The 25,959-nt window shown below is 41.3% G+C and overlaps 1 protein-coding gene across 2 annotated transcripts; it reads right to left on the bottom strand.

Annotated features, from left to right (window-relative positions):
* Positions 1–1,491: 1,491 nt before the first annotated feature.
* On the bottom strand, positions 1,492–23,393 carry elmod1 (ELMO/CED-12 domain containing 1). 2 transcript variants are annotated; one of them, XM_046326616.1, is made up of 12 exons: positions 23,232–23,393; positions 22,701–22,785; positions 11,398–11,543; positions 11,183–11,211; positions 10,488–10,585; positions 9,695–9,824; positions 9,049–9,182; positions 8,775–8,843; positions 7,863–7,883; positions 7,422–7,472; positions 6,213–6,346; positions 1,492–5,562 (listed from the first exon to the last, which is right to left on the bottom strand). In XM_046326616.1, the coding sequence occupies exons 2-12, from the start codon at positions 22,715–22,717 to the stop codon at positions 5,387–5,389; spliced, it is 1,005 nt and encodes a 334-aa protein (XP_046182572.1). In that variant the 5' UTR covers positions 22,718–22,785; positions 23,232–23,393; the 3' UTR covers positions 1,492–5,386. The 2 variants fall into 2 exon arrangements, with proteins under 2 accessions (XP_046182572.1, XP_046182580.1); XM_046326624.1 differs by lacking the exon at positions 7,863–7,883 and having other exon boundaries at positions 23,232–23,384.
* Positions 23,394–25,959: the final 2,566 nt, after the last annotated feature.

The following is a 25,959-nucleotide window of genomic DNA, read 5'->3' as shown; positions in this document are numbered from 1 at the left end:
TTTAGATAATAATGTCCATAAACATCATATCATCCATCATTTTCTCACTTTTCCCTGTTGTGGTCGCCTTGAAGAATCAGAATCTGCTTGATGGGGGGGGGGTTGCCTGTTTTTTTTGTTACTTTGGCATTAATACGTGTCACATATCAGTTTGCAAGCAATGTAAAAAATATGTATATCATATTTTTAAAGTCGCATACAAACATGGTCTCTTTTTTGGTTTCTTGAGTAAGGCAGCACCAGTGCTTTCTCTGGTGGTGGGGCCAGGCAGCAGAAAATATGTTGTACTATGATTGGCTCAGTGTTCTGTCACTCATGGGGACACTACGTCACCGCCAAATCTAAGGGTAGAGCTTGAAAATTCTAGCCCCTTGGGTGCTGCCATAGAGTTACATTATAAGTACCCATCCAAGAAGGCTCAAGGTAATTGGCCTGTCACGCCTTGGTCATTGTATTTTGTGTTTTTGTTATATGTTTGGGTAGGCCAGTGTGTGACATGGGTTTATATGTTGTTTTTCGTATTGGGGTTTGTAGTATTTGGGATCGCGGCTGATTAGGGGTGTTGTATAGGCTTGGCTGCCTGAGGCGATTCTCAATCAGTCAGGTGATTCTCTTTGTCTCTGATTGGGAACCGTATTTAGGCAGCCTGAGTTTCGCTTTGTATTTCGTGGGTGATTGTTCCTGTCTCTGTGTTGTGGTCACCAGATAGGCTGTAATTAGTTTCACATTCCGTTCTGTTGTTTTTGTATTTAGTATCAGTTATTTCATGTACCGCGTTTTCTTTCATTAAAGTCATGAGTAACCAACACGCTGCATTTTGGTCCGACTCTCTTTCTTCAACAGACGAACGCCGTTACATGGCCACAGATAAAATAACGTCAAATCACGTTATATGTACAGTAGCTTTGATTGGACTGAACATGTCAACATCATTCTTTCAAAATCTTAGCTACTGTAGCAGTCATGATCATGAATCAAGTAGACAATCTACTGGCAAATCCTTTTTAATCCTTGTCATATGAAGAGAAATAACAAAGAGAAATTATAGATAAAACATATAGTTGCTCATCGGCCATTGGACATAAACATTACACAACAAGTTGGAAATCGCAAATTCAACAATGAGTGGTTTGGAAGGAATCAGTGACAGTGGCTAACATTAACCGCATGCATTTTCCCATTCCTTTCAACTAGTTTAGTTTTTTCAAACTTCACTAGGCTACTTCCTGGACCAATCAGCAGCTGTTGCTAGTTGGAAAATCCTATGTTAAAAGTCTTATAACCAATCATAAAACATTTCACAAATTGCATATTATAAAGAGAAAGGACAAGAAAAAAGGAAAGTACAGGAGGTGATGATGAGGCTTTATCTGACCTGGCCATTATAGATATAACAAGGTGACCTGGTCAATGATTAACTGACAATACCCCCACTCACACACAAACACAATTATGATACTATACGAACACAGAGGAAACACAAATACATTGATCGTTTAATTACATTGATATTTTATTGTGATCTCAAAAAGTAACTGTTTCACAGCACAAAGAATTTAAGCACAAATAAGTTCCTAATTGTCTAGAATGTATCTTCTCATGATCTAGGCTTAAACAGAAGCAGCACAAGATGCCGGAGGAGCAGCGACATCATGGGTTTGATCATGCATATTGCTTAAGATGATCTCTTTAGTAGCATTTCTTCAAGCAGTATGTACAGCTGATTGTGTCTAACAACATCTACATCTTTATTGAGCATTAAGCCCAAATACACTCAAATAACACAAATAAATAAGTGTTGCACTATAGTGTATTTGAGTGACATGAAATCGTATTTATTTCCAAAAGTGCACTGTTGACGACCATCAATTGAAAGAAAGAGCAAAGGGGCAACGAGACAAACCACACGTTGACATGCAGTGAAGCAAACTGCTGCAAAACTACGGATCACAAGCATTGACATTCACTTAAAAGGTAACAAACAAACCTGTTCATAAATACGAATCCAAATAAAGAAACTGTGCAAGCATGGCATTTCAACAAGACACGTTTTTTTTTTTTTAAAGAAGGCCTATGATAATTATGTTTGTGGTGTTCACTGAAAGTCCTGATAATATCATGCAGTGAACTATCTGAACCATACAAATCTCAGAAGGGCATTACACTTTCAGATCAAAGTTTGGCAGATGTTTTCAGACCTCAAAAGTAGTCTGATTTCACTACATCTCACAACGTAGTTGAGGTCTGAAAAAATCTGACAAACGTTCATGTATTGTGTAAAATGTCCCTTTAATTAACCATTAGAAATTAGCGGTCTTTACCTCGTTCAAAAGAAGTAGAATGGAAAAGTACAAAACATGCACACCTGGAATAATATTCCAGTCACTGTAATATAAATTAGTCACTGTAACAACAAAAAACACAGCAAAATGTCAATTCAGTTTGGAGGCAATGGTATAAGCTTTAGTCAGTCACTCGACCCAGCTCATTCTATGGGGAATAACGGTTGTGATCCCGCTTCCTTACAAAATCATTGGTTACATTAAATTGTCTTTTACTTTTAATTGATTATGCTATACAGTGAGTAAAACAACACAGGCAGAACTGTTGCAAACCAGATTTTAGCCTACAGTAACAACGAAGGGTGTTTTCACATGGGCCTTTTTAAAATAACTAATCTCAGTCCTCTTTTAAAGTGAAGATAAAAAATAGCTAAATAACCCAATTTTCTTTGTGTTCATGCTGCCTTTGCCTTTGAATGAGAACTCAACTCTTTTGCCAGTTCACTTCACCTATTTTGTGGTTCAAGTCCTCTTTTCATTCATATTTCTATGTTTAGAAAGGAACCATTCTTTTTCCAACATTGACTCAATTCACTCTGGGTTTTTACAAAGTGCAGGACATTCCATCAGCGTGTGTTATCGGACAGCTAGATATACCTACTTACATTTTGGTAGCTAATAAATTGCATTTAGTTAAAAGATGAGATGTAATTGTAATCAGAAGATACTATTAACATGTAATTACTATTGGTAACAGAATAAATAGCAGACAAATATCTGGAGATTAAATAATGCTGTAATTGAAAATTGTACACCCAATGTAGGCTACTGGCCCTTTCAGAGATATCATTTATTTTGCACTCCGTGTTGTGATTTTCACCAAATATGTTGTCTTTTCACACTATTTAAAGATGCACTATGCAGAATTCGCTGGTGTACAAAACTACGCAAAAACTCAACTTCAGAATGGATAGCATAGAAACAGCACTAATCTACAGCTTCGTAGACTTGCTTTCAACAGGAATTCATTTTGAACTTTTTAACATTTCTATGTGCATTTGTTCAGGTCGCCCAAAAAGTTACATATTGTAGTTTCTTACTGCACAATTGAATAAACAGTTTATGACGCTCGCTTTAGTCTATAGATCACATATTGTAGTTTCTTACTGCACAATTGAATAAACAGTTTATGACGCTCGCTTAGTCTATAGATCACATATTGCAAACAAATCATCTGAACTAAAAACTCACATATTTTGGAATTTCTGTGCATCCTTGACAATCACTAATATTGATCCAAAAACAGCACAGGTATTTTCAGTGAGTCTGGGGTGTAATCATTAGCCAAACAGTCAACCTAAAACACATTTTTGTATTGGACAAATTCAGGTAGGTTCCTCTCCATTTTCATTCCGTCTACTTCCGTTTAAGAAACGTTTGCAACAGAATGAGTGGAATGAATACGTCCCAGCACATCATCTTCTCTCTTTTGTGATACCAATGCGAGGGGTTGTGGCAGAAGAAACGGTGTTGCAGTAGTCTAGTGTGTCGTACGGGAATAATGACAAGTGAACCTGTGGAGCTTTGTGCTCACATTGCCCTAAAAAAGGGAATAGGACCACGAAATTCAAGGGAACCTGAACTCAGACCACCCCTCGAGATTTGTTCACTTCGGGAGCTCTTTTGAGGGGTCTGAGTTCCTTTGGAAAAATAAGCAAGCCGCACTGAAAGGGACCAAGTATGAAAACACCCAAAGTCATATGTACGTCTCATGGGGAGAATGTAAATAATTGATTTACTAATTCAGTGAACATTTAATGTGTCACATTCAATATATCTAAAAAATATTTACAAATAAAACAATCGTGGACATAGTTGAATAAAGATTTACAAATCAAACAATCATGGACATAGCTGAATAACATTCATAAAATAAATGACCATTTCTTCAAACTGCTATTCTGATTCATGTGAATTGTCCACATTAGTCTACAGTTTGGCAATGAGAATTATGCTCTTGTGAAGTGTTCTGATCATGCATTTGACCTCAAATGTGAAATGAAATACAATTGATAAATATTGGACAAATGATTTAGAAAAGAAACGGCCTTGCTGAGATGATGGCTGCGAGTGATTTAATTGGATGAATGAATGTCTGCTATCTCTCTTGATTGGTTTTGACTGTAAATGAATCCAGTCCTATATAGTGCATAGGCCCTTTTTTTTCCAGCTCATGTATCATTAAGCAATCTTCTTTTAGTAGCCTACTTTCATTTCCTTCATATACCCCTCCTCAACCGATAGAATGTTCTGTCTGCACATTGCAACACAAAGCCTTGCTGCTTCCCATCTTAAATAAGGCAGACAACATAGGACTAGATGGTAACTCTGACTTCCTTATACAGTACAGTACACTACACTACACTACAGAGCCAAATATAGAATAAGTACATAGCTCTTGTACAATTCCCTACATAAGCATAGGAAGCTTATGAAGCCTTTTCAGTTTGTGACTTCAGACAGTCTGACAGCCCAGCTTAGGCCTACTGTTATTGCCCTGTCTAATGGTAAAGAGGAAGCACTGTCTCCTTAAATGGACTCAAATATTTTTGGTGTCACAGCCGAACATTCATCACAATGAGATGTATTCAAGGGGCTAACGGACTGGAGAAAGCAAAGCACTTGTTCCATGATGATTCAATTGAAGGGATAGTTCACCCAAAGTGCATATTCATTTTGTAATTTGGGTAAACTATTTCTTTAAAAATGCATAATAATAGCAATACATAACCAGCAATGGATGGCTGTTGTACAATCACAAATCATTAAAGCAAGGAATAACAATGAGTCAGTGAATGACTATGTGGTGCAGCCTCATCATGCACCCCTACAATCGCCATGGTCATCTAGTGGTGCTGGTGGTTCTGAAGTCGCTGTGGGGGTTAGAGGCAGGGCGTGGAGGGGAGGGTGTGTGTGAGCATGTGTGTGAGCGCTGGCGGGGTGAGCGGTTGGCAGTGACGCGATGTAGCTGGGAGGACGGAGGGGGGGGGGGTTGAGGAAGTTAGAGGTATAGGATCAGGGGTTAGAAGTCAGGGGGAGTGTATTTACAGGTTGACCAGGTGGAGATCGGAGGCAGCGAAGTGGGGGCACAGCGCCATGTCGGGGTTCTTGAGCTGCCGCAGCACCCGCCGGTGGAACTTGGAACGCACACGGTTGAACTCCATGATGTCACAGGGGTCCTCCTCGATCCAGAACCGATGGAACTCCTGCATTAGGTAACCTATGAGAGGAGAGGGTGGACCATTAGCCGGAAAGAACCACATTAGCCTGGTCCTAGAACTGTTTGTGTTATCTCGCCAATTCCTATGGTCATAGTTGGCTATACAGCACAAACAGATCTGGGACAAGCGGCTGGGATCACAGAGGAGGACAAGAAGAAAACGGAAAACCTGTAGGTTAGCAGGTAAGGGTGGAACAACAGTATAACGTTTTCATACAGTACTACAATAACTGTACCAAAATGGAAAAAAAACATTTGTTTTGGGTTATCAAGATACTACTATGATATTACGATATTGGGATAAAACAATATTTCAGGGAAAAATACTGTAGGAATTCTAACAGCATTTTCTGTCTGACAAGTTGGAAGGCACGCTGATTGATATTAGTGTGAAGCATGACTGAAAGTGTATAAGTGTGCCGTTCGGTTCTCAAGTTATATCAGTATCAATATAGCGTCACACGTGCTAGCAGATTTAACACAAAGACTGCATCTGAAATGGCACCCTATTGGACTCTTGGCAAATGTCTTACACAATATAGGGAATATGTTGCCATTTAGTAGTACAATACATATGGAATAGAGTACCATTTGGTAGTACAATACATATGGAATAGGGTGCCATTATGGGCACAGTGGTTCCCACTCACAGAAGGTCTGCTGGAAGTGGCTGAGGCTGGGCATCTCCGGGGCTACGTTGTACAGGTGGGTCTTCAGGGCTCCGCTCACCAGCAGAGAGTAGGCCAGATCCGTGATGTTGATGCCCACGATGGCAAAGGAGTATCTGGAACAATCAGTTATAAACATATCTCATTTTATCTGAAGCTGGAACGAAGGCAATCTCTGTAGCTGTGCACAAGCCTCTGTGCTGCCCCCTGTGGTTGTTCCTTCTACATTACTTAATAAGTAGGCAGTAGGCACTAGTGGATATGGACTAGAATGGAATATATTTACAGTCTTATGCTTGTAATGTAGCTTAATGGTCTCACAGGTTTTGATTGGGTGAAAATAATGTATGGTCCTGTTGAGATTTGAAATCCACAACGTGGACTTGACCTATTGCAGTGCAAGTATGAGAAGTGATTTTGCCAAGGTTTGACTGAGACAATTAAACTAAAGGAATAGGTGTGTACAAGAGCTGAATCTAAACAAATCCTGGCACACACACACACACATTTCACCCTCTGAAAACACACACACATTTCACCTCTGAAAACACACACACACACATTTCACCCTCTGAAAACACACACACACACACAGCCTGAATATAGATGTCACCACCAGACTTTCAGTGCTGAAACAGCCCCTCTGCCAGAGCCAAATCTCCCTAGAGCTACAGTAACCTTCCACTCCATGCCCAGATCTCCTTAGAGCTACAGTAACCCTCCACGCCATGCCCAGATCTCCCTAGAGCTACAGTAACCCTCCACTCCATGCCCAAATCTCATTAGAGCTACAGTAACCCTCCACGCCATGCCCAGATCTCCCTAGAGCTACAGTAACCCTCCACCCCATGCCCAGATCTCCCTAGAGCTACAGTAACCCTCCACGCCATGCCCAGATCTCCTTAGAGCTACAGTAACCCTCCACGCCATGCCCAGATCTCCCTAGAGCTACAGTAACCCTCCACGCCATGCCCAGATCTCCCATAATCCCTTAAGACACTGCCAAGCCTATGGTATGATGAGGACACATGGACATCAAAGGATTCTTCTTGATATTCTCTCCTGTGCCATCTCTCCTGTGCCATCTCCGCTGTGCCATCTCCCTGTGCCATCTCTCCTGTGCCATCTCCTGTGCCATCTCCGCTGTGCCATCTCCGCTGTGCGTGCGTGTTTTAGGGATTTGAGACTCACCCAATTGCTTTATCAAAGTTCTTCTGTTCCCATTCTGCTTTGCTCATTTTGCTGTGGAGGACACAAGCGTGAGTGTGAGTGTGCATCTAGAGCTCTGACATTGCAGTGTTTTCTGACTACTGAAGTAGCCTGGTCCCAGATCTGTTTGTGCTGTCTTGCCAACTCCTATGGTCATTGTCAGACAGCACAAACAGAACTGCAACCAGTCTACTTCAGAGGTACCTCAGAAACATACAAAGACCTCAGCTAATGAAACAAGATGAGTAGTGCAAAGTAAGTGCCATGATGCAGTTTCATATGACAATATCCATGACTATTTAGATTCTATAACTCATCGCAATTAATGAATGGAATGCGTAACCATAACAAGTACATATAGAGATCATTCTAAAACGTTGCAAATCAATTGGTCAGTATGAAAGTGAAATGATGAAGTAGTACCTTGCCTCTTTGGGAATGCTCCTACACACGTGATCGACAGGGATGGAGAGAATGGAGGTGGAGAAAGAAAGAAAGTGAGTGTGCCCAGTGAGATGTAGACCAAAGCAAATGTGCCAAATGACAGAAATTAAAACGCGAGTCACAACTGCAGTCATTCAAGTCCGTACTATAAATTGCAGCTATAGACTGACACAGCCACAATGTAGCCTAACCAGTGTGGAAAACCTAGTGTTGGGTTCAATTAGGGCACACTGGAAAATAGTCTTAAATTGTACACAACGGAAAGCAAAAATGTGTGTTTCTTATTGGGCAAGTTCAGGTAGTTCCTCCTTGTTCAGTCCATTTTTTGTTGTTAGGTGCTTAATGAACATGACCCACGAGAAACTCAAAACATCAGAGAGGTCTGAAGGGAAATAGAATTCAAGACTACTGATAGGGATTCCCCTTTTTATAAGATTTCCTCCAATGGGGTTTCAATAGTGGGACTGTTATGTTGAGAGTTAGTGTGACTCCAGCGCTTAAATTAATCATACAGGTCGAGTTCCAGGCCAACTACATTGCAGACGTTGCATTGCATCAACCAATGGTTAAGTGCCACTTCATCGACAGCACAGTCGGGCATCTGATTGCTATATCATATGATGTGGCTAGATAATATGTTCAAGACCTATCCAGGTGTTGTGGATCTGAAAGGCGTCTCCAATGTAGTCAGCCTGGAACGCGGGATTAGATGGTGAGCTGACAAATAAGCATGATAGGTACAAATCATCCAAAATATCTCGCAGTCATTGGTTCGACCCTAGACAGGTCATTCTTCATAGCATGTTGTAGAGGGTTGAGATAAATCAAGAGCCAATCTCTACGCTATAGGTCAGGGGGCGTGTGAAGGAGGGGTAAAGGGGAGGGAACCACCTGTGTTTCGGCTGCAAGGAGTCATGAAGCACCTGGAGAGCGGTGGCCTTGTCATGCTCAGCAAAATATCTATGGTAGAGGAAGTTAAAACACAGGGGAAACATAAATTAGGATTGTACAGGATTGTCTCTATGTCCCTTGACATTGTTATTGGATGTATAATCAGTACTGTACTACTGTCTGGTCCTTGTCTGCAGAGGAAAACATTTGTACAGTACAGTGACTCATATTACACACACACACACGACACTGTCACACACACAGAGACACTCACAGAAGATTGTGTAGGCCCAGTAGACCCATGCCCCTGAAGTCAGTCTTGGGGTCATTGCCTTGGAAACCGATCTCACACCACTGCTTGGAGATCCGCCCAGTGAGTGGTGAATCAGGACGCAGTGTCTTCCACAGCTACAACAGAACAAACACAGACATTAATCAGGGAGAGACTACTTACTGCTATCAGTAAATAAAGCCAGATCCCATATTCATAAAGTGTCTCAGAGTAGCAGTGCTAGGAACAGGCCCCCCCCCCTGTCAATATATTGTTATTCATTATGATTTAAATGCCAAACTGATCCTGGATCAGCAATCCTACTCTGAGACGGTTTATGAATATGGGCCCTGATATTCAAAACCTAGCCCTTTCAAACATAGCAAATAACAATTTATATCAGCAATTCAGTCACCTTACATTCTTAGCAGGGGATCAATGTATATACTGTATCTAACCCACACAAAGTAACTGCCCCACTCTAGCTCCCAAACTATAGAAAGCACAGAAATGCTACCTGTCTAGCTACTTTATATCAATTCCAGTAAGCACAGATGTCAGCAGCACAAGTCAGTATATCAACACATACATTAAATAGTGGTATTTATTGTAGCACTTCATAATGCATTATAATAACATTACATCTTACCTTCATCAGCATCTCCTCATGGTCGGGGTTCTCACAGTCGTACGGCTCCCTGCGTAGCTTCTCCACCTCCGCCACCAGGCTACGGTAGCCGACGATCTGGAACAGACTGGCCTGGAGGGAGATGCCTAGCCTGGGGAGAGACACAGCCATGCAAGGATCAGCCTAGAGGTTAGCCTGGAGGTGACGCACTACTATAGGTTTGTGTTCAATAGACACCAAACGGAAGAGAATGAAAGGGGGAGTGGAGAGAGGCCGGTCTAGTCTTTTCCTATACAAAATGCTCAAACAATAAGCTATGGTGTACCCTAATGAACTCAACCCAGTGCTTCTCTCATGGCTTAGCCTGGATGAGCCTTGAGGTCTGTGAGAGCATGCTCTTTTTGGAGACTCCTTTTGTAAGTACTGTAGAGCCAGGATTCAATCCAAGGTGCATTGTAGCGCAGGTCACTATAACCGTCTCTTAAAGGTAATTTGCGTTTGAGCGAACTTGCAAGGTTTACCAAAAATGCAATCTCTGAAGAACTTTGTGGAAAATACCTTTAAAAAGGGATTGCCAGCTGTATAGTAACCAGTGCTATACGTGCCTTGGACTGAATCCCGGCCCACTGTAGGTGTTCCAATCCTGGTCAGTTGTCTGACTAGAGTACAAATCAATTGTATTCTAGTTAGGTCGGGCACGTTATGAACCTTAAAAGACCGCTTGGTGGCTCTCAGTAAGTCATTATAGTGATTAAATCTGCCTATGCAAATGATGCACAGTGATCAACAGATTCAGTGCTGAACATGATCTTACTGTGGGTTAGTGTCAGGGTTGACCTTCTTTAGGGTCATGATGTCATCAATGGTCTTCTCCACTCGGTCTGGGTGAGCACTGAGGGCAGATTGGCACAGCTGGAGAGGGAAGAGAAAGATGAGGAGTAGGAGGAGTAGGAGGAAGAATAGGAGGCAGGAGGAGGTAGAATAGGAGGCAGGAGGAGGAGGAAAAGGGGGCATGGAGAGAAGGAGGACGAATAGGGTGCAGGAGGTGGAGGAATAGGGGTATGAAGAGAAGGAGGAATGGGGGCAGGAGGAGGAGGAATAGGGGGCAGGAAGAGGAGGAGGATGAGGAGAAAGAGGAGGAATAGGGGGCAGGAAGAGGAGGAGGATGAGGAGAAAGAGGAGGAATAGGGGGCAGGAAGAGGAGGAGGAATAGGGGGCAGGAAGAGGAGGAGGATGAGGAGAAAGAGGAGGAATAGGGGGCAGGAAGAGGAGGAGGAATAGGGGACAGGAAGAGGAGGAGGATGAGGAGAAAGAGGAGGAATAGGGGGCAGGAAGAGGAGGAATAGGGGGCAGGAAGAGGAGGAGAAAGAGGAGGAATAGGGGGCAGGAGGAGGATGAGGAATAGGGGGCAGGAAGAGGAGGAGGAAAGCACAAAGCATCATCACAGTTGTGTATAAATGTGTATAAGTTATGAAATACCATATTACCCATCAAATGTATACCACTCACCTCATGCTTTGAGTACCTGAGGGAAGACTCTGAATGGGAAAAACAAGTTAAAAAAGAAATGCTAAAAAACCTACACTATTTCAAACTCCCAGTTCCCATCACTTTTTATCATTCTCATAGCTTACATATCTCTCACACAGAATCAGAATTGAAGAACAGATTAAATTACATGTTGACGAATTAAACAATTATTCAAAGACAATAAGTAGGCCTACCGATCTTAAGGGTCCTTCGGGCCCCTGGCTTGTTGCTGTGGCAGATCCGTTGCAGTTCGCACCTCCCCGTGACCTTCCTGATCACAAACTTCAGGCCTCGCCACAGACATTTACAGTACAGGAACACAAAGAACTGTGTCACCACCCTACAGGAGGTGAGAGAGATAGAGTATATTCTCTCCTATCAAGAGGACAACGTCAGGGGTATTGGACACTGAATGAGACAACTTCTCTACATTCCTTTTCTGACCGACTCAGGTCTTCTGCGTACCCCATCAAGACTGTGTTAGCAGACTGAGCTAAAGTCTAGGAATTAGCTTGGGGAGCTAATTCAAGTCTTCAAGTCACAGTCAAAGTCACTCATCCTCAGTTAGACTAAGACACACTGATGTAATCTAGGACAGAAGTACAGTGATGTGCCATAATGTTCTGTACCTTGTACAGTGTATGCTTATAATGGGCACCATTGTTAAGCGTTTATGCTCAGGGAAGAGAATACCTGCTCAGCCGCACAATTGTTTTATACTTGAATCCCAAAGCCTGCCTCAGCTGTCCATTTGTGTTGTTGTTCAATGTACCCATCAAATTGATGACTGATCAGTCCAAAAGCTGCCCTAGCAGGAAACAGACCTAAACTATATCACTCTCCATCTTTAACATGTGAATAACTATTTGCTGTTTGTTTAAAATGACATTATTCTCTCTTCTCTCTCCTCCCCCTCTCCCTCTCTCTCCTTCAGGCTCCATATTTAGGTCTGAGGGGAGCCACCGCCCCCATCCTGATAAGAGAGTGTAGTTCCAGATGCCCAAATGGGACAGAGGGAGAAGCATGACGTGTGTCGGGCACACAGCAGCCTCCTAATGTAGGCTGTACTAGCACCGTGTGTGTGAGAGGTGGGGTGGAGTGTGAGAATGTGAATTTCTGTTGTAGGGAACATCTACAGTTGAATTCGGAAGTTTACATACACCTTAGCCAACTTCATTTAAACTCAGTTTTTTCACAATTTCTGACATTTAATCCGAGTAAATATTCCCTGTCTTAGGTCAGTTAGGATCACCACTTTATTTTAAGAATGTGAAATGTCAGAAAAATGGTAAAGAGAATTATTAATTTCAGCTTTTATTTCTTTCATCACATTCCCAGTGGGTCAGAAGTTTACATACACGCAATTAGTATTTGGTAGCAATGCCTTTAAATTGTTTAACTTGGGTCAAACGTTTCAGGTGGCCTTCCACAAGATTCCCACAATAAATTGGGTGAATATTTCTTGCTCGCACACGCATTTTCAGTTCTGCCCACAAATGTTCTATGGGTTTGAGGTCAGAGCATTGTGATGGCCACTCCAATATCTTGACTTTGTTGTCCTTAAGCCATTTTGCCACAACTTTGGAAGTATGCTTGGGGTATTGTTTGTACAGATGTACATTTTCTCCCAAGGATGAACCAGACTTGTGGAGGTCTACCATTATTTCCTGAGGTCTTGGCTGATTTGTTTTGATTTTCACATGATGTCAAGCAAAGAGGCACTGAGTTTGAAGGTAGGCCTTGAAACACATCCACAGGTACACCTCCAGTTGACTCAAATGATGTCAATTAGCCTATCAGAAGCTTCTAAAGCCATTGCATCATTTTATGGAATTTTCCAAGATGTTTAAAGGCACAGTCAACTTAGTGTATGTAAACTTCTGACCAACTGGAATTGTGATACAGTGAATTATAAGTGAAATGATCTGTCTGTAAACAATGGTTGTAAAAATAACTTGTGTCGTGCACAAAGTAGATGTCCTAACCGACTTGCCAAAACTATAGTTTGTTAACAAGAAATTGGTGGTGTTTAAAAAACATGTTTTAATGACTCCAACCTAAGTGTATAGGTTGGAGTATTTACCTTATAAACTCCTGACTTCAACTGTATTTGTTTATTTGGATCCCCTTTAGCTCTTGCAGAAGCAGCACCTACTCTTCCTGCACTGTAAACCCCAAAGCATTTTTAACTCAAATATTTATAGTATGTTGAACTCAATGTCAATGAAAAGTCATTTTTACTTAAAATGTGTATGTGGAACTGACTGAAAACTGACATCAACAAAAACAAATTATGTTTCAACCCATTAACTTTCTACCTAGCATGCTCTACTGCAGGTCCATTTCTGGGACATGTTTGTAATATGTGTTTTTGCATGTACAATGAGTGAGTGATTGATTAATCTTATGCTACACGAAGATAAATAACATACATTTTCCTAAACTAATCCAAACATTTAGTTTTTTTTTTTTCACCGTTACTGAAATGTTTGTCCCATTTAAAATGGCTCATGTAGTAACCAAAACACTGCCAGTCCTTATCCAGGTTGTGGGTGAATAACAATTCCAACTGTTGGATAGCCTAACTCTGACTGGATTCCAATAGGAATTACACATCACTTTGCAAACTGGCCTAATGTGATTTACAGGTATGGTTGCAAATCCTTGTAAATTTCCCAGGTTTTCTAGAAATCTTCCAACCAGGATAGTTTTTTAATCTGTGAATTTGGGGAAATTGCTGGAATTTTGCAACACTACTTGCAGGCCTGATGTGGCCTGTAAACCATCAGTTTTGCAGACCATTGTATTAGGTAAAGCCTCCTCAAAATAAGTCCTAATTAGATATGTAATGTATTGTCAGCACAGGAGGCTGCTGAGGGGAGGATGGCTCATAATAAATGGCCAGAACCATGCGAATTAATGACTTGGATACCATGTGTATTTGATACCATTCCGCTGATTCTGCTCCAGTCATGACCACGAGCCCATTCTCCCCAATTAAGGTGCCATCAACCTCCTGTGATTGTCATAAAGAGTTTAATTATAATGACAATCTTCACCTAGGAACTCACTTGGTGAAGGCCACAGGATTGAAATACAGTCATGGGTGGTAACTGTACATTTCACTCAAAAAGGCAAAGTATTTTTTTTTAACCTTTATTGGGAAATGATTTTGGAGGCATGGCTTAGTGGAGCCATTACTCAAAATGTTCAAGCTGATACAACTCAAATCTGGACCCCCTACAGCACGTGTCAAACGGAGGGCCAAGTGTCTGCGGGTTTTCGCTCCTCCCAAGTATTCATTGAAAGGAAAAAACAAAAACCCGCAGACACTAGGCCCTCCATGGAATGAGTTTGACACCTCTGAGATAGTCACTGTGACCCTATAGGGTAGGGGTGTCAAACTCATTCCATGGAGGGCACTGCCTGCTGGTTTTTGTTTTTTTTCCTTTTAATTAAAACCTAGACAACCAGGTGAGGGGAGTTCCTTACTAATTAGTTACCTTAATTCAGCAATCAAGTACAAGGGATGAGCGGAAAAAGTCACAGATACTCGGCCCTCCGTGGAATGAGACACGTGCTCTGTTGGTTTAAGTAATGACTACAAAATCACTTTAACTGTTCTCAGATATGTTAAGTGTCTCTATCTATCTAATCTATCTAGGGGAACCTGTTTGGAGGTGATGAGTTGGAGTGAGAACTGTGGTTCATGGCCCGTACTCAACTGAGTACCTGCCAAGTCAGAGAGCATGGAAGCTATAAAGCTCTATCTGCATTTTTGTCAAAATGTAGTTATTGACATATCCTTGATCTGTTCAATGTTCAGCAAGTGCCAACACAGGTGAACACCACTAGTGCTTTGAAATGTGTTCGAAATGTCATAATAACCTAATATTAGAGACGTCAAACATTCAGGCTTCTGCACTGACACCATGGAGGCTCTAGTCTAGAGCGCCTGGTTAAATTGTGTTTGAGAGCATTTTATAACTGTCTAACTGGTTAAATTGTGTTTGAGAGCATTTTATAACTGTCTAACTGGTTAAATTGTGTTTCTATGATGAGCATTTTATAACTGTCTAACTGGTTAAATTGTGTTTGACCGAGCATTTTATAACTGTCTAACTGGTTACATTGTGTTTGAGAGCATTTTATAACTGTCTAACTGGTTAAGGAAGTTGTGTTTGAACTGTCCAGCATTTTATAACTGTCTAACTGGTTAAATTGTGTTTGAGCTGGTGAAAGAGGACCCAAAAGCGACTTGCATTTTATAACTGTCTAACTGGTTAAATTGTGTTTGAGAGCATTTTATAACTGTCTAACTGGTTAAATTGTGTTTGAGAAATTGTGTTTGAGCATTTTATAACTGTCTAACTGGTTAAATTGTGTTTGAGAGCATTTTATAACTGTCTAACTGGTTAAATTGTGTTTGAGAGCATTTTATAACTGTCTAACTGGTTAAATTGTGTTTGAGAGCATTTTATAACTGTCTAACTGGTTAAATTGTGTTTGAGAGCATTTTATAACTGTCTAACTGGTTAAATTGTGTTTGAGAGCATTTTATAACTGTCTAACTGGTTAAATTGTGTTTGAGAGCATTTTATAACTGTCTAACTGGTTAAATTGTGTTTGAGAGCATTTTATAACTGTCTAACTGGTTAAATTGTGTTTGAGAGCATTTTATAACTGTCTAACTGGTTAAATTGTGTTTGAGTGCATTTTTTAACTGTCTAACTGGTTAAATTGTGTTTGAGTGCATTTTTTAACTGTCTAACTGGTTAAATTGTGTTTGAGTGCATTTTTTAACTGTCTAACTGGTTAAATTGTGTTTGAGAGCATTTTATAACTGTCTAACTGGTTAAATTAGTGAGAATTAGATATTGTTGCAATGTGAGTGGGCAACATATACTATCGTCTTAAATTGATATGTTTAATTATTTTTCCATATGAAATTATTGGATATTTCCCTAATTTCCCTAATGTGGACAGTTTGCTATTACCTTACACAAGCTTGCATTTCTACCCCATAAAATTGAGTGGAATTACACATCCTTTTTACCTTAGATTGGTAATGTTAGTATGAACGTTTATAGTCATCACAATGACAAGATTGACTGCTTAAAACATATCAATATCTTAATGAAATGGGTTAATGGAATGACACCAAAAATTTGAGGTGGTCTCTCTATAAAAGTCGTTGGCTACACACCAATACACAGATTTGACAGTCAAATTTAAATAGCTGCTAAACGTTCTCACTGTTGATATCCTATGCCACACTGTAATTCATTTGAAATAGGATCAGTTTGGGCCAGAAGGTTACTGACAACCACGGATGAGCTCACTCTCCTTGCCTGACTCATTACACCACAGTTAGAGCTGGCTGCAGACAATGATCAGGTAGGGGGAAATCATTTTAAAATGTATGCAACGATTTTCCACCAACAGGTTTCTTTCTGTGAGAATGCACCACACACAACCAATAGGTTGAGTACCTTATGATAAGCTGTAGACCACACTATCTACCAAGAAAGTTCTTATCTATATTATTCGTAGCCATCTATTTACCACCACAGACCGATGCTGGCACTAAGAACGCACTCAACCAACTCTATAAGGCCATAAGCAAACAAGTGGCACTTCTAGTGGCCGGGGACTTTAATGCAGGCAAACTTAAATCAGTTTTACCACATTTTTACCAGCATGTCACATGTGCAACCAGAGGAGAAAAAAAATTAAAAGGGAAACCCAGACGCGAGCTGCCCAGAGTCTACCAGACAAGCTAAATGCCTTTTATGCTCGCTTCGAGGCAAGCAACACTGAAGCATGCATGAGAGCACCAGCTGTTCTGGATGACTGTGTTTTAACGCTCTCGGTAGCCGATGTGAGCAAGACCTTTAAACAGGTCAAAATTCACAAAGCCGCGAGGCCAGACGGATTACCAGGAAATGTATTCAAAGCATGCACGGACCAACCGGCAACTGTCTTCACTGATATTTTCAACCTCTCCCTGACCAAGTCTGTAATACCTACATGTTTCAAGCAGACCACCATAGTCCCTGTGCCCAAGGAACCTAAGTTAACCTGCCTAAATAAATACCGCCCTGTAGCACTCATGTTTATAGCCATGAAGTGGTTTGAAAGGCTGGTCATGGCTCACATCAACAGCATCCTCCCAGACACCATAGACACACTCAAATTCGCATACCGCCCCAACAGATCCAGAGATGACGCAATCTCAATCGCACTCCACACTGTTCTTTCCCACCTGGATAAAAGGAACACCTATGTAAGAATGTGCCCACAAAGTGCCCACGAAGCTCATTACTAAGCTAACCCTGGGACTAAACACCTCCCTCTGAAACTGGATCCTAAACATCCTGACTGGCCGCCCCCAGGTGGTAAGGGTAGGCAACAACACGTCTGCCACGCTGATCCTCAACACTGGGGCCCCTCAGGGGTGTGTACTTAGTCCCCTCCTGTACTCCCTCTTCCCCCACAACTGCGTGGTCCAACACGACTCCAACACCATCATTAAGTTTGCTGACGACACAACAGTGGTAGGCCTGATCACAGACAATGATGAAATAGCCTATAGGGAGGAGATCAGAGAACTGACAGTGAGGTGCCAGGACAACAACCTCTCCCTCAATGTGAGCAAGACAAAGGAGCTGATCGTGGACGATAGGAAAAGGAGGGCCGAACAGGCCCCCATTAACATCGACGGGGCTGTAGTGGAGCGGGTCGAGAGATTCAAGTTCCTTTGTGTCCACATCACCAACGAACTATCATGGTCCAAATACACCAAAACAGTCGCGAAGAGGGCACGACAAAACCTATTCCCCCTCAGGAGACTGAAAATATTTGGCATGGGTCCCCAGATCCTCAAAATGTTCTACAGCTGCACCATCGAGAGCATTCTGACCGGTTGCATCACCGCCTGGTATGGCAACTGCTTGGCATCTGATCGTAAGGCGCAACAGGGGGGGCAGTGCGTACGGCCCTCTGGACTTATATCATAGGCTTGTCAGAGGAAGGTCTATAATATTGTCAGAGACTCCAGTCACCCAAGTCATAGACTGTTTTCTCTGCTACCGCATGGCAAGCGGTACCGGAGTGTCAAGTCTTGGACCAAAAAGCTCCTTAACAGCTTCTACCCCCAAGCCATAAGACTGCTGAACAATTAATCAAATGGCCACTGGATTATTTACATTGACACCCCCCCCCCCCTCCATTTGTTTTTACACTGCTGCTACTCGCTGTTTATTATCTATGTATAGTCACTCTACACCTACCTACATGTACAAATTACCTCAACTAACCTGTACCCCTGCACACTGACTCAGTACCGGTACCCCCCTATATATAACCTCGTTATTGGTATTTTATTGTGTTACCTTTTTATTATTTTTACTTTAGTTTAATTAGTAAATATTTTCTTAACTCTTCTTGAACTGCACTGTTGGTTAAGGGCATGGAAGTCAGCATTTCATGGTAAGGTCTACACTTGTTGTATTCGGCGCATGTGACAATAACTGCATATTCCGATTACTGACTTTGAGCGTTTCATCATGGTTTGCGTTTTCAACACCAATCAAATAAGAGTTTGTCAATCTCGACAAATAGAAAATACATCCCTCCCTGCTAAGTATTTAAAGTGTGGAATCTCAGAATGCCATTAAACTTTTTGTTGTTTTGAAACGGTCTGTTTGCAATCATCGATTGGCAGGTGCGCAGTTTCGATGCAGGACTTGTATTACAGTGGAGTGGATGAACGTGCGCAGGTAGCCGACAGGAGAATTTTGAAGTAGCCTAATAAGATTTATTTTAAAGTGAATGGTTCTGTTTATGCTACAAAAATAAGGTAATACAATTTAAAAGTTAAATGACAAATATTTAGGCTATAATTGAAGCATTAGGATCTAAGTCAAGGAATAGCCTCTTGGATCGGAAAGGAGGCAGAACGTGCGTTAAGCTTTTTTGAATACCAGGGTCTGCTGGGAGCATAGGTCTTTGTGGCTTCAATATATAGGAGGACTTGGGAGAATGATGATTGGCAACAGACAGAGCATCAGTATCAGAAAAAAACATTTCTGACAGTCCTGTACTGTGCCTTTCTAGAATGTATAATATGTAGAAAGTAGACCCACAACTGAACCAAATGGAATTAATGGAAAGAAACATTCAAATAACAGGGCTTTTATGCCGTTATTCAAATGACATTTTCACTGCAGTTTACAGCCTAGTGTAGAATGGTACTCATTTGAAAACAATAATGTTACTGTTAATTGCATTGTGGTGTTGTAGGCTAGTCTAGGTAGGGTAATTGTATTGTCCCTAAGGCCATACAAATTGAATTAACTGTATAACAGAAAGAAGAAAAAAAAGGATCGCTATCACTAAATCAAATAAAAGTTGTATACTTTGTAATAATACTAAACAACCTTTGTACATCACCTAACGACCTCACCAAGAGATTTTAGCCTTTTGGTATTGTAGCGAACAATGAGGCAAGGCAATGCGGGAAAGACAAACACTCTAGACATGGTGTTAATAGGGTTAACCCACTTGCAGAGATTTTTAATGTGGTTCATATAGCGAGGTTTGCTACATTGCCCCCTCCGTATTTAAAGGTACGTCCCTGTGCTTCGACTACTCAGCCCCGTAGCACGTCTGAGCCATGCGTTCTGATGGCCTCACGGCCGTCATCCCACTTCTGACACCAATGTAGCAAACAGCAGGACAAGGAAGTGAAACAAGGTCACTGGCGTGAAATTTAAACATCCTATGCATCGTACCAAAAGGGTTAACACACTTGGTTGGAATAGTATAATTTCATCTTATATTTTACCCACTTAGCAGACACTTTTACTCAAGGGCACATCAACAGATTTTTCACCTAGACAGCTCAGGGATTTGAATCAGCAACCTTTTGGTTAATAGCCCAATGCTCTTAACTGCTAGGCTACCTGCAACCCTCATCATGGCTCATATTACAGTTACAGGGACCAGGGTTTGCGTCCCAGTCAGGGTACCCACTAAACCACTACCGTGCCTTAGGAAAGTATTCAAACCCCTTGACTCTCTCCACATTTTGTTACGTTACAGCCTAACTCTAAAATTGATTAAATTAAGAAAATCCTTAGCAATCTACACATTTTTTTTGTCATTATGGGGTGCAATAAAAATAAATAAAAATACATAAATACATTTACATAGGTATTCAAACCCTTCGCTATTTCAGTTTTACATTTTTAAGAAATTAGCAAAACTGTCTAAATCTGTTTTTGCTTTGTCATTATGGGGTATTGTGTTTAGAATGATGAAGGGGAAAAAACGATTTAATCAATTTTAGAATAAGCCTGTAACCTAACAAAATGTGGAAAAGTCAAGGGGTCTGAAAACTTTCCGAAGGCAACGTATATTGGTGTCAGGTGTTGAAGAGCAACATTAGTCACAGTACATTTGTGTTAGGCTAGCAGTGTTTTTGTCAGGTTTCTGTACTGTGATGGCAGAGTATGCTAAACAAATGTGCACCCGATTGCTACAAATCATCATATCATTCGGCCAGGTAGGCCTACTTTGCAGTCTACATTTAAGGTAAACTGAATCTCTTTCCCCCATAAGTCTGTCCCAATTTAGCTACTCCATGCTGTCCTACTTTATCTACTCCATGATGTCCTACTTTAGCTACTCCATGCTGTTTTACTTTATCTACTCCATGATGTTCTACTTTAGCTACTCCATGATGTCCTACTTTAGCCACTCCATGCTGTTTTACTTTATCTACTCCATGATGTTCTACTTTAGCTACTCCATGCTGTCCTACTTTATCTACTCCATGATGTCCTACTTTAGCTACTCCATGCTGTTCTACTTTAGCTACTCCATGCTGTCCTACTTTAGCTACTCCATGCTATCCTACTTTAGCTACTCCATTCTGTCCTACTTTAGCTACTCAATGCTGTCCTACTTTAGCTACTCCATGCTATCCTACTTTAGCTACTCCATGCTGTCCTACTTTAGCTACTCCATGCTGTCCTACTTTAGCTACTCCATGCTGTCCTACTTTAGCTACTCCATGCTGTCCTACATTAGCTACTCCATGCTGTCCTACTTTAGCTACTCCATGCTGTCCTACTTTAGCTAGCTATGGTTAGTAAAGCGGGGCAACTAAAAAAATGACAGAATTACAAAATGTAAACATAATATTGGCAACTTGTTTTATGTATTTTGATGCACCAGTAAATAGTATGCACATTTACATTACAATTTGGCACAGTGCATTATTTATGACAGTTGTATAACCTTAAAATCAACACAGAAAAAAAGCTACATCACTAATCTGTACTGTGTGCTTTGCAGGGTGTGGTTTCTCTGCAAGGACTTAGTAACAATAGTTTTGATTTTCTCTTGTCAGACCAAGAAATAGACAAGTCAGGATTAAGCTGTCCCAGTTTATATCATGTCCCACTCTTTCTGAATTCACCCTATTCATGAAAATGTCTTGTCAACAGGAAGCAGCAACAGCATCATTTTCAACTTAAATTTAAGCAATATAATTAATCTCCAATTGTATTGTACTTAATCAGGTAAAAACTGCAGAATGGGTCCAAAAACGTGCTGTGATTGATTTAGGTTGATGATATACCAGAAATCACCAACAGGGGTTTGCCCTGCCTACTAATATGAAGCAGATGATAGTATGAAAGGATACACAGTAGCCATGTAGACTAACACATGTCCACTGAGTGTATTGATCACAGACTACACATCCCGGGGACCATTTTCTCTCCCCACTGCCTGAGAACGAGACTGGCATGCTAAGTAGGCCAAGCACACGCAGGGTGAGCGCATTCAAACATTAGCCTACTCCATTAGCCGATGGAGCAGCACCAAGCACTGCCATGGGACACGGGAATAAGCGGAGAGCACTTGTGCTTTCAAACACTCACATGGTAATTAAGTCATTGGTAGGCCTACACTACGCACAATAACTACCCTAACCGAGCGTCGTCACTGAAAAGATGGTAAACGCGCAAAGGCGCGAGAATAAAGGCCTGGTTGCCTGCAAAAACCCTCTGTTCTCTATTCTCCTACACCTGACCGATTGGCGGAGCTGTTCTTTCAGCACCTCACACACAAGGGCACAGTTTGTCACATAAAATCGGGCCTATCTAAACAATATGGTGTAAATTTAATTCGGGTTGTCAAGCTTCTTGATAACTAGCTTCTTATTCATTCCCATTTGACCATGGAAAAACAACATGCATTTAAGGCCACCGGGAGGACTTCGTTTACCATTTAAGGCTATATAAACAAAATGTCACTCCACATGAGTGAAAAGAAAGCATTCAACATTCTAGGCTTCGCCTATGTGAGTTGACAGTATAGTCAAGGTCTCATTACAAGAAGTTCTGACCATTCATTAAAAAAACATATTTATTAGGCCAGGCCTATAGCAAAGTATCCCTTACAGAAAGAGCATGTATTTGCCTACCTCAAAAAATGCTTCATTTTTATGGTTGTGTCGAGTTCCTTATCGTTTCTTTAGAAATGAAACACGGCCAATGGCCGATGTATTCCTGCATAAAAAAGAAACAGGTGGGAAGGGAAAAACATAATTTTACATTATTGATACAAGCACACAGAAACAAAGATAGCCCTAAAACGTGTTAATGTCTGGTGAATGGCGCGTTTTATGTGGTCGGCAGTTTCCATGGTGCTGCTGTGCTGTCGGATTATAGGCTATGTGCTACATTGCTGTGAGCAAGTAACTATATAGCCTAGCCTACCAGTTCTTCGGGTAAGGCTCCCTGCAATATGATGAAATGAACATTCGTAATCTCATTATAAGGTAAATACATCGCACAATTGTGTGGTTTGGTGCAGCCTATTTCTCGTAGCTAATAATTGGCACCCAAATCACACCGTGCATAATCCGAGCTCTCGAATAGCACAATGAAATCAATCGTGCGTCCCAAAATGGAACAAACACATATTTACCAATATATCAATAAATTGCACTCACATGAAATAAGAAATGAGAGGAGCCTTAAAAGACGCAATAGATTGCCGCCGGTGGTGGCCTCGCGGTTGTGTGGTTGTCGTCTTCACTCCGTAGCAGGTAACTGTTCTTCCTCCATGATGACAGCGTCACTGAGTGGATGAGGAGACGGAGCGGCAGAACAGCATCGCAATGCAGGGTTGTGGCCGCCGCGAGGTGGAGTAAAGAGCGTCAGCCCAGCCCAAGCCTCGCGCTTCAGACAGACACCTTCGTAAAAACAAAACGGGTCACCGACTCATCAGACCCAAAGAGATGTCCACCTAAAGAGATGTCCACCTAAATTATATCATTTTATCAGATTGTCATGTTTGTTTTGTGTCGCAAAACGGGTCACCGACTCATCAGACCCAAAGAGATGTCCACCTAAAGAGATGTCCACCTAAATTATATCATTTTATCAGATTGTCATGTTTGTTTTGTGTCGCTTAGGCCAGCTAGCCTACTTGGTAAATGCGGTGCGTCTGGCTACAAAATAGCTTAGGGAGCAGGAATCGCAGTCTGTCAGGGTCAGGTTATGTCTGGCCATTTCGACTGTCAACCATAAAAAAAGCTCTATATTTGTGACACTATAATAAGATCAAATGGGCTATTAAGCCTATATACGTATTGCATTTAACATTTACATTTAAGTCATTTAGCAGACGCTCTTATCCAGAGCGACTTACAAATTGGTGCATTCACCTTATGACATCCAGTGGAACAGCCACTTTACAATAGTGCATCTACATATTTTAAGGGGGGAAGGGGGGGGTGAGAAGGATTACTTTATCCTATCCTAGGTATTCCTTAAAGAGGTGGGGTTTCAGGTGTCTCCGGAAGGTGGTGATTGACTCCGCTGTCCTGGCGTCGTGAGGGAGTTTGTTCCACCATTGGGGATGCACGAACCTCAAGGTTTTAAATTATGTGTTCTAATGAGCTATCAATATTATCTAGTCGTGTGATTTACAGGCCCCGCGATCTGTTATTTCTGTACGTCGAACAGTTCATCGTCTTATAGGGCTAGGGTATCGATCTGTTTCTTTTATTGTCTCAAGACAGACCTGGCAACTTGTCTAACATGATGCAGGGTCTCTCTCTAATTATACCCTATCATTAATTCTGATTTGGTTTCTAGGATAACTGTCCCCATACACTGGAAATATTAGTTGTGCATGGTTGTTTGACAACCGTAATAATAACCAAGACTAAGAATCAAGATGTTAATTAAATAATGTGTATAGCTATAATGCAGCAATTGGTTTGCACTTTGCAGCATTGACCTTTCAATGCCATCTGTTCGTCTGAATATGGGACATTACATTGACAAACTGACAGTCACTGAGGGATATAGCACAATAATGACACAACATCCACATAGAAAATAAGAGCCATGATGAGGTAACCAGAAATACAAGATAACTGACTTTATCATCATCAATAGGCTATTTAATCCATGTGTAGTCTTAACATTCTGTATACTCCCTTTGTCCTAAGGGTAAAAAATTACCCGTCTTCACTAAACCCCCAAAATAAAGCAGCTTAATTGAATTTTAAACCCCCAATCTATTTTGTGTTTAGAAACAACTGGTCATTCATCATAAACTTTGTGAATATCTGGGTTTTCCCTCTTTACAATGCAGAAAGACTGCATTTAAATCAGTGGACACCACTCGTTTTTATTACAACACACCTATCATAATTCTCTTTACTAAAAGAGGTTTATTGTTATTTTTAATATTGCTAAAGGTACTAGGTGTAAACATGATTTGTTTTTTGCAAGAGATAGCACTTGTATAGCCTAAGAAAGTAGCATACATGTGCAGAAAGTAGTTTTGAATGCATTTTATTGAAGAGAAACAAGTCTTGAACTTTTTTGGTAATATAGTGATATATTACTATATACTGTACAATGAGGAATTCAACTACAAAATACTAGTTTTCTCCCATTTTTTAACCATTGCTCCCTGCCGACAAGGTATAAACAACAATAAATAACAATAAAATAAGATAGATACAAAATAAAAATGTGAAGAACATAAATCAATCACCTCTAATCAGCACATGTAGGACTGTAACGACTCTCGTGAGTTGAAGAAGGAGACCAAGGTGCAGCGTGGTAAAAGTTCATGACTTTTAATAAACTGAACACTGCAACAAAATAACAAAGTTTAAAAAACAAAAGGGCACAGTTCTGTCAGGCAACAAAACAGCTAAACCAAAAAAAATCCCCACAAAACCCAAACGGAAATTCATAACTTATATATGATCCCCAATCAGAGACAATGATAGACAGCTGCCTCTGACTGGGAACCGCACTAGGCAAAAACAACAAAGAAATAGAAAACAGATTCTCCCACCCGAGTCATACCCTGACCTAACCAAACATAGAGAATAAATAAGGATCTCTAAGGTCAGGGCGTGACAGTACCCCCCCCCCCCCTCCCCCCCAAAGGTGCGGACTCCGGCCGCAGATCTGAACCTATAGGGGAGGGTCCGGGTGGGCACCTATCCTGGTGGCGGCTCCGGTGTGGGAAGCAGACCCCGCTCCACCTTTGGCTCCCCCCACTTTGGTGGCGCCTCTGGTGCGGTGACCCTTATCGCCGACCCCAGACTGAGGACCCTCGTTGTAGGCCCCGGACTGGGGACCCTCACTGCAGGCCCCGGACTGGGGACCCTCGCCGCAAGCCCCGGACTGCAGCTCGTCGACTTGGGG

This window comes from Oncorhynchus gorbuscha, linkage group LG02 (genome assembly GCF_021184085.1).
Source record: "Oncorhynchus gorbuscha isolate QuinsamMale2020 ecotype Even-year linkage group LG02, OgorEven_v1.0, whole genome shotgun sequence".
In the NCBI taxonomy this organism is placed as follows: domain Eukaryota; kingdom Metazoa; phylum Chordata; class Actinopteri; order Salmoniformes; family Salmonidae; genus Oncorhynchus; species Oncorhynchus gorbuscha.
Note: the sequence above shows the minus strand (reverse complement) of the source record. Positions and strands in the feature narration are given on the sequence as shown.

What these genes read in the sequence shown, in the direction of transcription:
- elmod1 (XM_046326616.1), bottom strand. An exon ending in AACCCTGACACTAACCCACA is followed by an intron (nt 9,825 to 10,487) that starts GTAAGATCATGT and finishes GTCTCTCCCCAG; the next exon opens with GCTAGGCATCTCCCTCCAGG. An exon ending in ATGAGGAGATGCTGATGAAG is followed by an intron (nt 9,183 to 9,694) that starts GTAAGATGTAAT and finishes GTTCTGTTGTAG; the next exon opens with CTGTGGAAGACACTGCGTCC.